Source organism: Caretta caretta, chromosome 8 (assembly GCF_965140235.1).
Source record: "Caretta caretta isolate rCarCar2 chromosome 8, rCarCar1.hap1, whole genome shotgun sequence".
Taxonomy (NCBI): domain Eukaryota; kingdom Metazoa; phylum Chordata; order Testudines; family Cheloniidae; genus Caretta; species Caretta caretta.
This window is the reverse complement of record NC_134213.1, coordinates 96,163,267-96,177,610: the sequence shown is the minus strand read 5'-3', so window position 1 is coordinate 96,177,610 and position 14,344 is coordinate 96,163,267. Positions and strand designations below refer to the sequence as shown.

The following is a 14,344-nucleotide window of genomic DNA, read 5'->3' as shown; positions in this document are numbered from 1 at the left end:
GAATCCGTTACAGGTCTTTCTACGGACTACTTTGAGAACTCCTTTTTACAGCCTACATATTCTTATTCAGTATTTATCTAGCCATCTATAGCATTAGAATTAATCACTGCAGTTTTCAACCCTAGACTGAGGTTGTCGGGGAGAAGCTTCTAGGGCCAGGACCTTAGCTTGTGTAAATTGGTGGAACTCCACTGATGGACCTATGCTGATTTACACCAGCTGAGGATCTGGCCCCTAGCATATAGCAAACTGTTAACACTTTGAATCCTGCCAAAAGCACCTTTAATGTTGGTCTGTCCGACCACGTTTGCGAGTCTAACTGAGCAGGAGGGAAATCGCCACATCTAATTACTTCTTGTCTGCGCTGGATGTTCACAGCGGTCAGGTAGATTCAACTTCTTTCAGGAGATAACAATGACAGAGGAAAGCATGGACTAAGACTGACAAGGAGAGGTCACTGTAGCACACACCAGCAGGAGAAGCTGTCACAATAGAGAGGTATGATGGAGAATTTGTCATGGAAACAAGACAATTCTCCCCTAAACGTGGGATTTAATGGTGTGATGTTGTCTGACTAAAATATAATTATACAAACCATTGTTGCTACTACTGCTATATAATTGCAGCAAAACTTATACAAAATATAACTCATGGCCAGAAAGGGTTAAACAGCTTGCAGGCTGAATGACCAAGAGCCCATCTTTAAAGTCATGTTAGAAAGGTATGTGAATGGTAATTAAGGCCATTCATGATAAATAGGCTAGAACTTTGAAATGCAAACCTATGTTGTTAGAAGTTAGAGGTAATATTAATTGTGTGTATCTTTGGTGCTAGCCATGTAAACAGACAGTTCCTGTCTGTCAGTATAACTATTAATTCAGAGATCAAAAGAACATCCTAGCATTTAAATGAATTGTAAACACGGGATCTCTCTGTATTCATCTCTCTTTGAAATGTAGAGCAGATCATTGGTGAATGATGGCGGAACAGGCAATTGTCTTATATTAATTCATATAGTTAAGTACTGGTGATGGACCCACTTCAAAGATGCCCTGATTACCTATTGTTCCCAGAGGGACTCAAACTTGTCAAAGACGACCTGAAATTGTATAAAAGATCCTTGGGCCCTGATCCTTTTAATCTCAGATCTGCTTAAGCTTCATCAGGGGAAGTTTGAGTCATGAGATGAGATCCCAGTTCAGCTGGTCCATCCTGGATACGATATGGGACATTGGACTATAACCTATGAACTAAATTCTAAAAAGAACTCTTTGCAACTACAAAGCTCACCATCTCTGCTATTTATCTGAACCTTAAGAATTGAACTCATGTCTGTATATTGATCTTTTAACCATACTCTCTCTCTTTCTTTTTAAATAAATTTTAGTTTAATTAATAATTGGCTGTAGCATGTATTTGGGTAAGATCCGGAATATTCATTAATCTGGGAGGTAATGTGTCCAATCCTGTGGAACCTTTTCTTTTATATGATGAAATAAGATTTTCAGAAATCTTCATCATATTTGACTTGGGTACCTGGATGGAGGTCTGAGGCTGGGTTACTTCAAGGGAAGTGTGTTGTTGGCTTCTGAGCAACCAGTGAGATAATAAAGAAGCTGTTTTATGCTGGCTTGGTAAAGCTAAGTCTTGGAATATCCACCAGCTATTGGGGAATTGTCTACCCCATTCTTTGCAGTTCACCCTAATTGAGTGAACTCAGTTGGCCCACACTGGGACCCCGGTCACAAATGGATTTTCCTGATATTGAGTTTGGAGCAAATCCTGCCCTTGGTGTGTAAGGCCATGATTGCAGTGCAGTAGAACTGCCCATGGCAGTCCATATCATAGACAATCCAGGAAGTTTTTGGAAAGCATAGGGGACAATTTCCTGGTGCAAGTGCTAGAGGAGCCAACTGGGGGGGAGCTTTTCTTGACCTGCTGCTCACAAACAGGGAAGAATTAGTGGGGGAAGCAAAAGTGGACGGGAATCTGGGAGGCAGTGACCATGAGTTGGTTGAGTTCAGGATCCTGACGCAGGGAAGAAAGGTAAGCAGCAGGATACGGACCCTGGACTTCAGGAAAGCAGACTTCGACTCCCTCAGGGAATGGATGGGTAGGATCCCCTGGGGGACTAACATGAAGGGGAAAGGAGTCCAGGAGAGCTGGCTGTATTTCAAGGAATCCCTGTTGAGGTTACAGGGACAAACCATCCTGATGAGTCGAAAGAATAGTAAATGTGGCAGGTGACCAGCTTGGCTTAACGGTGAAATCCTAGCGGATCTTAAACATAGAAAAGAAGCTCACAAGAAGTGGAAGGTTGGACATATGACCAGGGAAGAGTATAAAAATATTGCTCGGGCATGTAGGAATGAAATCAGGAGGGCCAAATTGCACCTGGAGCTGCAGGTAGCAAGAGATGTCAAGAGTAACAAGAAGGGTTTCTTCAGGTATGTTGGCAACAAGAAGAAAGCCAAGTAAAGTGTGGGCCCCTTACTGAATGAGGGAGGCAACCTAGTGACAGAGGATGTGGAAAAAGCTAATGTGCTCAATGCTTTTTTGCCTCTGCCTTCACGAACAAGGATAGCTCCCAGACTGCTGCGCTGGGCATCACAACATGGAGAGTAGATGGCCAGCCCTCTGTGGAGAAAGAGGTGGTTAGGGACTATTTAGAAAAGCTGGACGTGCACAAATCCATGGGGCCGGACGAGTTGCATCCGAGAGTGCTAAAGGAATTGGTGGCTGTGATTGCAGAGCCATTGGCCATTATCTTTGAAAACTCGTGGCGAACGGGGGAAGTCCCAGATGACTGGAAAAAGGCTAATGTAGTGTCAATCTTTAAAAAAGGGAAGAAGGAGGATTCTGGGAACTACAGGCCAGTAAGCCTCACCTCAGTCCCCGGAAAAATCATGGAGCAGGTCTGTCTGAAAGAAAAGAACAAACTTTCTCCCCAACAAGGAGGGTCTGAAATCCAAGGGAACTTGCAACCTCACATCTAAGTTCCATGCATTTTTGTGAGGCTCTTAGTTCATCCCCTAGGTATGATTTTTCTTTTTAGAGACAGGCACCTTCTGTTTAAGGAGGGAATTCCCCCACCTTGTGCCAAATTAGCTTAGGGCCTGATTTTCAGTAGTTCTGAGCACACCACACTCCAGTTGAGTCAATAAGGGCTATTCTCAGCTACACTCGGACAATCCTAGGGACTTCAGTGGGTGTCGATAAAGAAAAATTTGACCCCTAACCTTTGGTCTCTCAACTGTAGCATCTTAGAGGCTTTAACAGCATCTGCTGTCGGATGTTTAAGTCAACCAAGTGAGGATTTTTATTAAGATAATGTTGAAGTAAAAAGAAAACGGTACAGAGTTTAAGCATAGAAGTTTCTGGTTATCAGGGAATAAGGTACAGATTATCAAGGGGTGCAAAATTCGGTTTAGGAACGGGTGGCGTAAGGATGCATAATCTGCAATCTCCCCGATTGGGGTAAAAGTTTAATGGGTCAAAGTACAGACATTGAGATATGGGGGTATGTTGTCCATATAATGGCTATGTTCAGGTGTGGAGTATAATGAGTGGATACGATGATGAGGATGGATCTATCCTCATTTGGTGGGATTTAATGTTCAGTGAGTTTATGGTTCCAGTTCATATGGTCCAATGGAAAAAGTCTCTCAGTCCCTTTCCCATAGTTGATGCACGATGTCCTATAGGCTCATACCTCCTGGTACTGTCGGTGGCCGGTGATGTGTTCGATGTAGATGTCCCTGGACCATCGGATGGTGTCCGAGACCATGAGGCGCCGCATGAGCCGTGCATAGCGTCGACCGATCCCACAGGTCTGCAGCACACGCTCTTTGCAGGGGTCCCAAGCGCCCAGGGCTCCAACAATCAGGGCATCCATCTGCACCTCGTAGCCCTTCGCTCTCAGGGTGTCGGCCAGGGGGGCGTATTTTTCCAGCTTATGAGCTCGGGCTTTGCAGAAGGCTGGGGTCCTGTTCTCAAAGGTGATGTCGACAAGGATGATCTTTTTCTGGGCCTCGTCGGCGACTACCATGTCAGGTCGCAACTGGCTGTCGGTACCAGGGATGGCGCAGTTCACGGTGACCTTCCCCAGGAGCAGTGCAATGGCTTTCACCAGGTGGTTCTGGATGGCGTTGTGGCGCAGCTGCCAGGCTCTGGAGTGGGGCTTGCAGCTACACAGGACGTGGGGCAGGGTCTCGTTGGAGTAGCCGCACTTCCTGCAACACTTGTCTTGGTTCCCGTGGCAGACGGCTCCGTTGAGCGGGACGCAGTTGAGCCAGGCGCAGTGGATGAACTGCCAGTCGGCAAAATGGGTGAAGCCGCCCTCAGCGAGGAAGTGGTTGCTGGCGTCCCACTTGCTGGTCAGTTCAAAGGCTTTACCCTGGTCCGGTTTATGCTTCAGGGTTTCCATGTACAGTGAGTGGATGGCTGCCTTCGGGGTCCTCCCCAGCAGGCCCCTGGCACTCGGGTTGACGATGGTGTTATTGTCGGACCTGATCTGCAGCACCAAGACGATGATTTGATGATTTAACTGGGAATTGGTCCTGCTTCGAGCAGGGGGTTGGACTAGATGACCTTCTGGGGTCCCTTCCAACCCTTATATTCTATGATTCTATGATTCTAAGACTCCCAGCTCCTGGCGCTCCTCGCACCACTCCCAGTGGCAGCCAATGCGCTTCCCCAGGCGATGCGTGGCACTGCGAGCGTGGGACCACAGTGAAGCGATGTCGCGCCTGTCCCATCCGAATTCGCCATCCAGGGAACCGCTCAGGAAGCTGGCGGTGTCTTGGTTGGAGGGGGCTCTGCCGATCCGCTTCTTTGTTGTGTCATGGAGGGCATTTGCTGCGATGTTCCTTACCATGGCATCGGGACAAAATCAGCAGGTGGAAGGCGTGGGTGATCACCGCGATGTCACACAGGTCACCCATGCGGGGGACATTGGCTCTGCCATGCCTGTGGGCGATATAGACCAGCTCGTTGCTGGCTCTCTGGGGAAGGAACAGCCACTTCTTCACCAGCTGCCGGACGATCTTGTCTGCCTTGTCTGCAAGATCTCCTGGATGGTGTCCTCGGGTGTCTGCTGGACACGGAAACCCGTCGGCGGGCCGAGGTGCTGGTACGCCTGCCCCTGTGCCAGGGGGATGGCGGTCTCGCCCTGGATCTGGAACCCTGTCTTATACACACCCTCCCATACCCCTTCCTCCCACATCTTAGCTTTGCTTTGCATTGACTTCAATAAGAGATTAAGTAGCCTACGTCCCCAGGTGGGGATTAAAATTTCTAACTCACAGCCACGCCTGCGGACAACCGAAATTGGATTTTTGGAGAGGACAATACCACATTCTTTACTGATAGTCAAACGCAATGAACAAGAGAGTGAAAAGATTATAAATATTTTGTTAAACCCAGCAGAAGGGTTGGCATTAATGGCAATGGAACGTAAAGGCACAAAAACCCTGGGGAGAGCAAGACCACATCTTCCAGCTCCACTGAAAACACCCTCGTTTGCAGGGAAGTCAGCAGAGTGCGGGGTGGGCATCGGTGGTTTAAGAAGTATTTCCCATCCCTGTCCTCAGCTGAGAGATCCACTGTGTGGGCACTTAGTCAATCCAGCTGCTGCGTGTCTGGCCTAGCTGTTGTAGCAGCAGATTTCGGAGAGGCTCTGCTCAGAAAGGCGTAGCTGTTGGAACTAGAGGTGCAGGGGGTGCTCCAGCACCTCCTGGATTGCAGTGATTTCCATTACATACAGGATTTGCAGTTTGGTTCAATGGCTCTTGGCACCCCCTCTATAAAAATTGTTCCAGCACCCCTGCTAAAAGGGGTAGAACCACAGCGCAATCTCCAGCCCTGGAAAGGGGGTCTGTTGAAGGACGGTCTGCGGAACGTGAGAGGCAGCACATGAATTTTATTGATCTCACCCTTCCTCCCACGCCAACCCAGTGAGCTAGGCTAAGCAGACTTCTCAGACCCCGCGAAGACTTTAAAAGTGTCCAGTCTAGAGGCTAAGGCCCTTATGAAATATGGCTGAACTACGCTCGGTGCAGGACCTTCTTCCCCTGGGGGCCATCATGACCTCAGAGCGGCTCTGTCACAGCCAGATGCCACGATCCTCAAAGAGCTGTTACGTCTGCTAGGGAATCACTTGGCTGCAGTAGCACTCTGGCCATGCCTCCTAATGTGGGGTCTGTGGTGGGAGTGGCCTAGAGCCCTTCTCCCCATCCCGCAACCAGCTGTGTGAATCCTCAGCTGGCCATTTCAGTCAACATTGCTACAACTTTGCACTACCTGGGTAGAGGAGCATTTTAGCAACCAGCCAGGTGTGTAGGCCACTGCCAATTATTGGGATGAACTATAAATTATTCTGCACTTAGCATAATTAAGGCAAGCTGGTCACAGTGGGGAATTGCTGTCACATGAAGTGAGCTTGACTCTACACCCTCTCTGATATGCTGGGGTAAGTGTCTGTGGAAAACAGGAAGTCTGGATATATTTCAGGGCTGCTGTTATGGGGAAGTACGACTGCTAGATTAACTGCTTGCTTAACAATTTTTTTGATGATATATTTTTGTAAACCCTGCTTCTTGCCTCGTGACTGATTTTGTTTGGTCAGCTATGTAACACTTTTCTTGATTGACATGTCTCTGTAACTTTTTGAGTATAAGAGGGGAACTGTGGGTTTGGGTCAAGCGGATTGCTTCATGGACACATCAAGAAGATCTCCAGCCCTAGGCAGAAGATTGGCCACTGGATACCTGAATACTGCTCCGAACTCCTGAAGGGTAATTATCAATTTGGGGTGCTCTATAACCTATTGTGTTTGTAAAAAGAAAAGGAGTACTTGTGGCACCTTAGAGACTAACCAATTTATTTGAGCATGAGCTTTCGTGAGCTACAGCTCACTTCATCGGATGCATACCGTGGAAACTGCAGAAGACATTATATACACACAGAGATCATGAAACAATACCTCCTCCCACCCCACTGTCCTGCTGGTAATAGTGAGTTTGTGTGTGGGGGGGGTGGAGGGTGAGAAAACCTGGATTTGTGCTGGAAATGGCCCAACTTGATGATCACTTTAGATAAGCTATTACCAGCAGGACAGTGGGGTGGGAGGAGGTATTGTTTCATGATCTCTGTGTGTATATAATGTCTTCTGCAGTTTCCACGGTATGCATCCGATGAAGTGAGCTGTAGCTCACGAAAGCTCATGCTCAAATAAATTGGTTAGTCTCTAAGGTGCCACAAGTATTCCTTTTCTTTCTGCGAATACAGACTAACACGGCTGATACTCTGAAACCTGTTATTGTATTTGTGTGTGCTTGAGACTAAACAAAGCAGTGACTTTGAGTTAAAGTATTCCAATGGTAATGCTGGAGACTAATAAAGTACTGGCTTTAAGTGAAAGCACGTGGTTTTGACTCATCCGTGCTAGCCAGATAGCGGATGGAAACGCTGCGTCTCCTTGGTTTGTCCTGATACCACCTTGCATAGACTAAAGTTACCGAGAGCTTTGGGTTTGGGGGAACCCCGGGTAACACCTGAGCAGCACAAATGGGCCAGAACAGAGCTGAGGATGTGCCTCTAACAGGGGAGATGCCTTTGCACATCTTTCATGTGCCAACTTGTAAGCCACAACAGCTATCCAGCAGCCCAGTCCCAGCTCTTGCTTTGTATTCCTAGAGCTCAGGCACCAGCCGTGATCTAGCCCTGCATTTGAGATACACATCCGTGGCTTCTCTCTCTACTCTAGAATCCTTCCAGCCAGAATTGCAGCAAGTGGCACGGATAACCAAGCTGTGAAGATCCACGGGTCTTGTACCTAGGTCCATAGAGCCTCAGGCAGCCTTTGCATTCCTGGTGCCTGCTAGTAACTAGTGAGCTGAGTGGCTAATGGAACCTGTGCCTTACCAGAGGCATGACCCAAAGGTGTACTTAGATTTTGAGAAAGCCTTTGACAAGGTCCCTCACCAAAGGCTCTTAAGCAAAATAAGCTGACATGGGGTAAGATGGAAGATCCTCTTCTGGATCAATAACTGGTTAAAAGACAGGAAACTAAGGACAGGAATAAATAATCAGTTTTCAGAATGGAGAGCGGAAATAGCGATGTCCCCAAGGGGTCTGTACTCGGACCATCCTATTCAACATATTCATAAATGATCTGGAAAAAGGGGTAAACAGTGAGGCGGCAAAATTTGCAGATGATTATGAAACTACTCAAGATAGTTAAGTCCCAGGCAGACTGCAGAGAGTTACAAAGGGATCGCACAAAATTGGGTGATTGGGCAACAAAATGGCAGATGAAATTCAGTGTTGATAAATGCAAAGTAATGCACATTGGAAACATAATCCCAACTAGACATATAAAATGATGGAGTCTAAATTAGCTGTTACCACTCAAGAAAGTGATCTTGGAGTCATTGTGGATAGTTCTCTGAAAACATCCACTCAATATGCAGCAGCAGTCAAAAAAGTGAACAGAATGTTGGGAATCATTAAGAAAGGGATTGATAAGACAGAAAATATCATATTGCCTCTATATGAATCCATGGTACGTGCACATCTTGAATACTGTGTACAGATGTGGTTTCCCCATTGCAAAAAAGATATATTAAAACAGGAAAAGGTTCAGAAAAGGGAAACAAAAATTATTAGGGGGTATGGAGAAGCTTCGATATGAGGAGACTGGGACTTTTAATAAGACTGGGACTTTTCAGCTTGGAAAAGAGATGACTAAGGGCGATATGACAAAGGTCTATAAAATCTGACTGATGTGGAGAAAATAAATAATGAAGTGTTATTCACTCCTTCTCATAACACAAGAACGAGCGGTCACCATATGAAATTAACAGGCAGCAGGTTTAAAACAAACAAAAGGAAGTATTTCTTCATAGAACACACAGTCAACCTGTGGAACTCTTTGCCAGAGGATGTTGTGAAGGCCAAGACTATAACAGGGCTCAAAAAAGAACTAGAGAAATCCATGGAGGATAGGTCCATCAATGGCTATTAGCCAGGATGGGCAGGGATGGTGTCTCTAGCCTCTGTTTGTCAAAAGCTGGGAATGGGCGACAGGGGATGGATCACTTGATTACGTATGCTGTTCATTCCCTCTGAAGCATGTGGTATTAGCCACTGTCAGAAGACAGGATACTGGGCTAGATGGACCTTTGGTCTAACCCAGTATGGTCGTTCTTATGTAAATCTCTTTTCCCAATGGCCAGATCTTGCACACAAGAGCAGGAAGATTGACTGCGACACCAACTTATTTAGACTGTTTTGTGAATGTCTGAACGAGGGACTGAACAGGACTGTCATTTTCCAGTTTACCTAGGCCAGCAAAACATTCCAAGTCACAGTGCTACCTGAAGCATTTAGGTCTGATGCTATCTGGAATTTTTCGGAATTCCTTCACGTTGTTTCATAAGTTCAAATCACCACAGTTTAAATTGCCTGGTTTAATATTTTTTTGGATGGCATCTGAGGGAAGCTCGGGAAAGAATATGGTTGTATTTAAAGTCAAGATCCTGAAGTTGGATCCTTGCAGTAGGACTTTTGTAGAACCCTACTGAACTGGAGAGGGTGGGGAACCTTAACCCTAATTCAAAGTGGCCTATACATAGGAGCTCCACCCATAGGAACCCTAACCCAATCTCTAAGTGGCCTATTCATAGGAACCCTATCCATGGACACAGGTATAATAGGCCAGGGGAGCTGCCAGGGCCGCTGGACCCCCAGTTGGGGGTTTGGCAGGCAAAGTTTTTGCTTTATTATGCCCCATGCAGGTTCCACGGCAACTGAGGAGGCAGTATGTGCTATTCAGCTTCCAGGGCTCATCCGTAATCTCCCTGGACTCCAGAGAGATTACTGAGGAATCTGAGCAGTAAATACTGGCTCCTCAGCCACCATGGAACCTGCATGGGGCATATCAAAACCTTCTTCGAGAGAGATCTTTTCCCCAGGGTGTCTTGGGGTCTGGGGAGAGGTGGCATGGCACAACTGTGGCTGGCCCAGGGCTTCTCCGAGCAGGTGTGTATAGGGGGAACTCAGGGTACCTCTGGGCGGGGGGGGGGGGGGGGCTCCAGGCTGTGGCTGGCCCAGGGCTCCTCCGGGCAGGTGGGGCTCAGGGGAGGGAGGGGGCTCGAGCTCCAACCAAAGCTGGGGGGGGTGGGGAGCATGTTCAGGCCACCGGCCAGCCCAGGGCTCCTCTGGCCAAGGCTGGGGAGCAGGGCAGGAGTCCTCAGGGCTCTGGCTACAGAAGGGGGACGCACAAGAAAGGGGTATCGCTGGGGGTTAGCGTCCCCGAAGGGGGGCTCCACCCGCTGCCCATGACCCATCCCTAACTACAAGTGGCCCATGCTTTGGAACTCTAAGCTTGGGATGGGAAGCCCTACTCATAGGAACTCTAACTCCAAGTGGCCTGCCCATAGAAACCCAAACCCTAGGGCAGGGATCCCTACCCATAGAATCCCTAACCCTAGGGCAGGGAGCTCTACCCATAGAAACCCTAACCCAGATTCCAAGTGGCCTACCAATAGGAACCCTAACCCTAGGTTGGGGATCTTTACACACAGGAATCCTAACCCCCAGGCAGGGAGCCCTACCTATAGGAACCCTAACCCTAACTTCAAGAGGCCTAACCATACAAACCCTAACCATCGGGACTGAAGCCCTACCCCTAGAACACCTAACCCTAACTCCAAGTGGACTACACATAGGAACCGTAACCCTAGGGTGGGGATCCCTACCCACAGGAACTCTAACCCTAACTCCCAGTGGCTGACTCATAGAAACGTGAATCCTTAGACCGGGAGCCCTACCCATATGAATCCTAACCCTAGGGTGGGGAGCCCTACCCATAGGCCCACTAAACCTAGGTTGGGAAGACCTACCGATAGGAACCCTAACCCCAAGGCAGGGAGCCCTACCCAGTAGGAACCCCAACCTAACTCCAAGTGGTCTACCCATAGGAACCCTACCCCTAGTGCAAGGACTGTACCCACCACAACCCTAACCGGCCTACCTCAGGACCCCTAACCCGAGGGCGGGGAGCCCTACCCATAGGCACGAGCCTATATGCTAGTGCCAGAGTCCTCCCACCTGAATCTGAGTGCAGGACTGGGCCTATGTGACTGATATTAACTTTAATTATTTCAGATTAACATTTCTAAAGCACTTTGAAGAAGAGAAAGACTATGAACACTATTTTTCTGGGTTAGGTATTTGTGAAACTTAATTAAATCTGTATTCCTATTAACCTTCAGAGTTAGCATTTGGACTCAAATTGAAGTGAAAAGACAGTCAACTAAAACAAGGACAAACGTCTGTCTCAAGTTTTTTTTTTAAAACCTATTACTCTAACCTGTTAAACAGGATGTGAGAATGCAACACCTGAAAGCGATCAGAGAAGAATCTCACCCTCTCCCCTTCATACATTTGACAAAACTGTGTCTAGTCAGTTTCACTGTTGCTCTTGCACAGACTGCTAGGGTCTGAGCCTGCATTTTCACTCAAGCATGGCACTACTTCTGTGAATACAAGTAAGCACACTTAAGTCTTGATAGGATCAAAGCCATGGTTGGTTTCCTCCTTTGTTTGTGTGGGTCCTTTACACAATCATAGGGGAGAGAAAAGCAAAAAGGACAGGGAAACATGATTGTGAAGTGACAGAAGTTAGCAGGGAGACTCAGACACAGGTGAAGGATCTGAAAGTACTTTTAACTCCTGTTTTGAAACCGATTAGATTTCAAGCCAAATATGTGCCATTAATACAAACAAGCCTCAGTTCTTAGCAACACGTGAAGTCACGTGCAGTTTCCACTCAAACAAGAGTAATCTTTCACCTGAAATTGTAATTCTTAAAGAGGGAACTAGATACATTTAGATATGGATAAAACACCAAGGATCACAGACCAAAGACTGGAAGGTCAGGGAACTTGCACTTTACTTAGCAATTCAATTATGCCTTCTTTAGTAAGGAACATGATCTCCCCAGTGTTTTGATTCCAAACTTCAAACTCAGGGGGATCATCAAAAACTTTCTTCCCAGCTATAACAACATATGGGTAACCAAGTCTGTTAGCATCTTTTAATCTTTTACCAATGGTCAAGTGAGTCCTGTCATCCAGCACAGCATCCCCTTTAATCTGAGGCACGGCTTCAATCATACTGTCATACAAATTATCCATTAGCGCTGCACCCATCTCTTCCCTGCTGCCTTTCTTAGGGGGAATGAGGCAGACCTGGTAAGGTGCAATGAGGGTTGGCCAATGGATGCTGTCTTCTGTTGAAAGCACCTCGAGAGAAGCAGCCAGAATCCGAGTTATGCCCAAGCCATAGCAACCCATTTCTGCTAGGACAGGTTTGTTCTGGGCAGTGTGGAAGGTGACATTAAAAACAGAAGAGTACTTGGTGCCAAGATAAAACGTATGCCCAACCTCGATCCCTTTGGTCTCAGCCAGTTTTCCTTTGCAAACTGGGCAGTCTGTCTGGTCAGGATTTATTGTTTCTACATTGGCTGAAAAACTACAGTTGGAGCAGATCACCAGCCTGTCCTCTCCAATACCTGCGGGGACCTGGAACTCGTGGGACATGCTCCCCCCAATGCTGCCCGTATCTGCCTGCACTTTGACAAAGCGGAACCCCAAGCTGTTAAACACGTTGCAGTAGGCCTCACACACCAGGCTGTAGGTCTGGCGAGCAGCTTCCTCACAGGTGTCAAACGTGTACATGTCCTTCATGTAGAATTCCCTGCTGCGCAGCAAGCCAAAACGGGGCTTGGGCTCATCTCGAAACTTCCGTGTTATCTGATATAGCAGGAGTGGCAGCTGCTTGTAGGACAAGTTCCCTTGGGAGGCAATCAGGTCTGCAATGGTCTCTTCGTGAGTTGGCCCCAGACAGTACTCTTTGCTGTGCCTGTCTGCAAGTCGGAAGAGCTCTTTGCCCATTAAATCCCACCGCCCACTCGTTCTCCAGAGCTCTGCAGAACTTAAACTGGGCATATTTAGCTTCTGCCCCCCGATAGCCTGCATTTCTTGGTCTATCACCTTGACAAGCTTCTCCATTGCTCGAACAGTGTAAGGCATGTAGTAGTAGCAGCCAGGGCTAGAGGGGTAGATTAACCCAGCTTGTATCATCAGCCTCTGGCTCTTGCATGTCAGATCATCAGATTTGCTCTCCAGCCCAACCACACTGTCCTCTCGAAGATTCAGAGGCTGAAAGAGCTGGGACAGCACCAGACGCTTTGCTCTGTGAGGGGGACCATGGTGACACCTATAACGATACTGCTGCTGGAGGCCACGGGCTGTCAGACCAGGAAGCAATTCCTTCCATCCTCTTAGCAGCCATTTCATCCCAAGAGCCATGGAGGAACCTCTGTCAGACCTGCAGTGGGACAGAGTGCCAGGCACACAAAGCATTAGCATACCGATAGGAACATAAATTATTTTAGCTCAGGAACATCCCAAGTGAGGGCCACCTTCCACTGACAGAAGCGAGGGGCAGGCTGCAGCCAACTTCATGGCGCTGCGGAGGCCTGGCCCGCACCCTGCCAAGCCACGCTCCATCCTGACCCAAGTCGCCAAGGCTGCAGAGACCCCCCCGTTTGCCATAAAATGGAGCATCGCCTGCTGTGACCGGGCACCGCCCCAGCTGGGGCACTGCGGTCTCTGGGGACGCCGCTGGGCTCGGCGCTGCCAAAGGCGCCCGCGGGCGTCTCACCAGGGCAGGGCGCGGCAGGCGAGCCCGGGCTCCCCTCAGGCGCTGGGGCCCGGCGACTCTGCAGCGGGGGCTGCCGGCCGAGCTCCCGGGCTCGACCCCGGCGGCTGCGGGGCTGCAGAGGCCCGGGAAGGGTGACGGCTCCCGGGGTAACGGCCCCGGAGCTACCGGCGAGACCCCGCCGCAGCCTCCCGCAAACCCAGCCCGGGCCTCACCCCGCCTCCCCGCCCAGGGCCTTGCGATGTGCGCATGCGCCAAAAGGGGCTTCCCGGAGGCTAGGTCCAGCTCGCCAATCAGAAAGACAAGTCCGTGGCACGTGATGCCCCCAGAGCCCGAAACAGCTCAGTGCAGGGGATATGCTGGAAGAAGCCTTTCTTCTTGATAACATAGAGAGGGTGGCTGGAGCAGGGACTTCCTTCCAGTGGAGACTCTCCTTCCGCTGGGCGGCTGTACTCTATGATCAGTGCTTTCACTGGCCGCTGGAACACCTTAAAGGGGGAGGGAATCGTTAAATATGGAAATTTAGTCGCTCGAGCTGGTGTGCCGCTCTCAGGGCTAGCGGGCCGCCTTGCCCACGGCCGCAACGTCAGCACATGTTTTTCAAAACTGGGCGTTT

General features: G+C 48.7%; 1 protein-coding gene across 2 annotated transcripts; it reads right to left on the bottom strand.

The window, feature by feature from the left end:
* Positions 1–11,711: 11,711 nt before the first annotated feature.
* PARS2 (prolyl-tRNA synthetase 2, mitochondrial) lies at positions 11,712–14,116 on the bottom strand. 2 transcript variants are annotated; one of them, XM_048861568.2, is made up of 2 exons: positions 13,944–14,116; positions 11,712–13,395 (listed from the first exon to the last, which is right to left on the bottom strand). In XM_048861568.2, exons 1-2 carry the CDS (start codon positions 14,114–14,116, stop codon positions 11,940–11,942), a joined length of 1,629 nt encoding a protein of 542 aa, XP_048717525.2. In that variant the 3' UTR covers positions 11,712–11,939. The 2 variants fall into 2 exon arrangements, with proteins under 2 accessions (XP_048717525.2, XP_048717526.1); XM_048861569.1 differs by lacking the exon at positions 13,944–14,116 and adding an exon at positions 13,732–13,937.
* Positions 14,117–14,344: the final 228 nt, after the last annotated feature.

Coding starts and splice junctions, on each gene's coding strand:
- PARS2 (XM_048861568.2), bottom strand. CDS start 14,116: ATGTTATCAAGAAGAAAGGCTTCTTCCAGCATATCCCCTGCACTGAGC. Junction 13,396..13,943: donor GCCCTGGGCGGGGAGGCGGG/GTGAGGCCCGGG, acceptor GTCCCACTGCAG/GTCTGACAGAGGTTCCTCCA.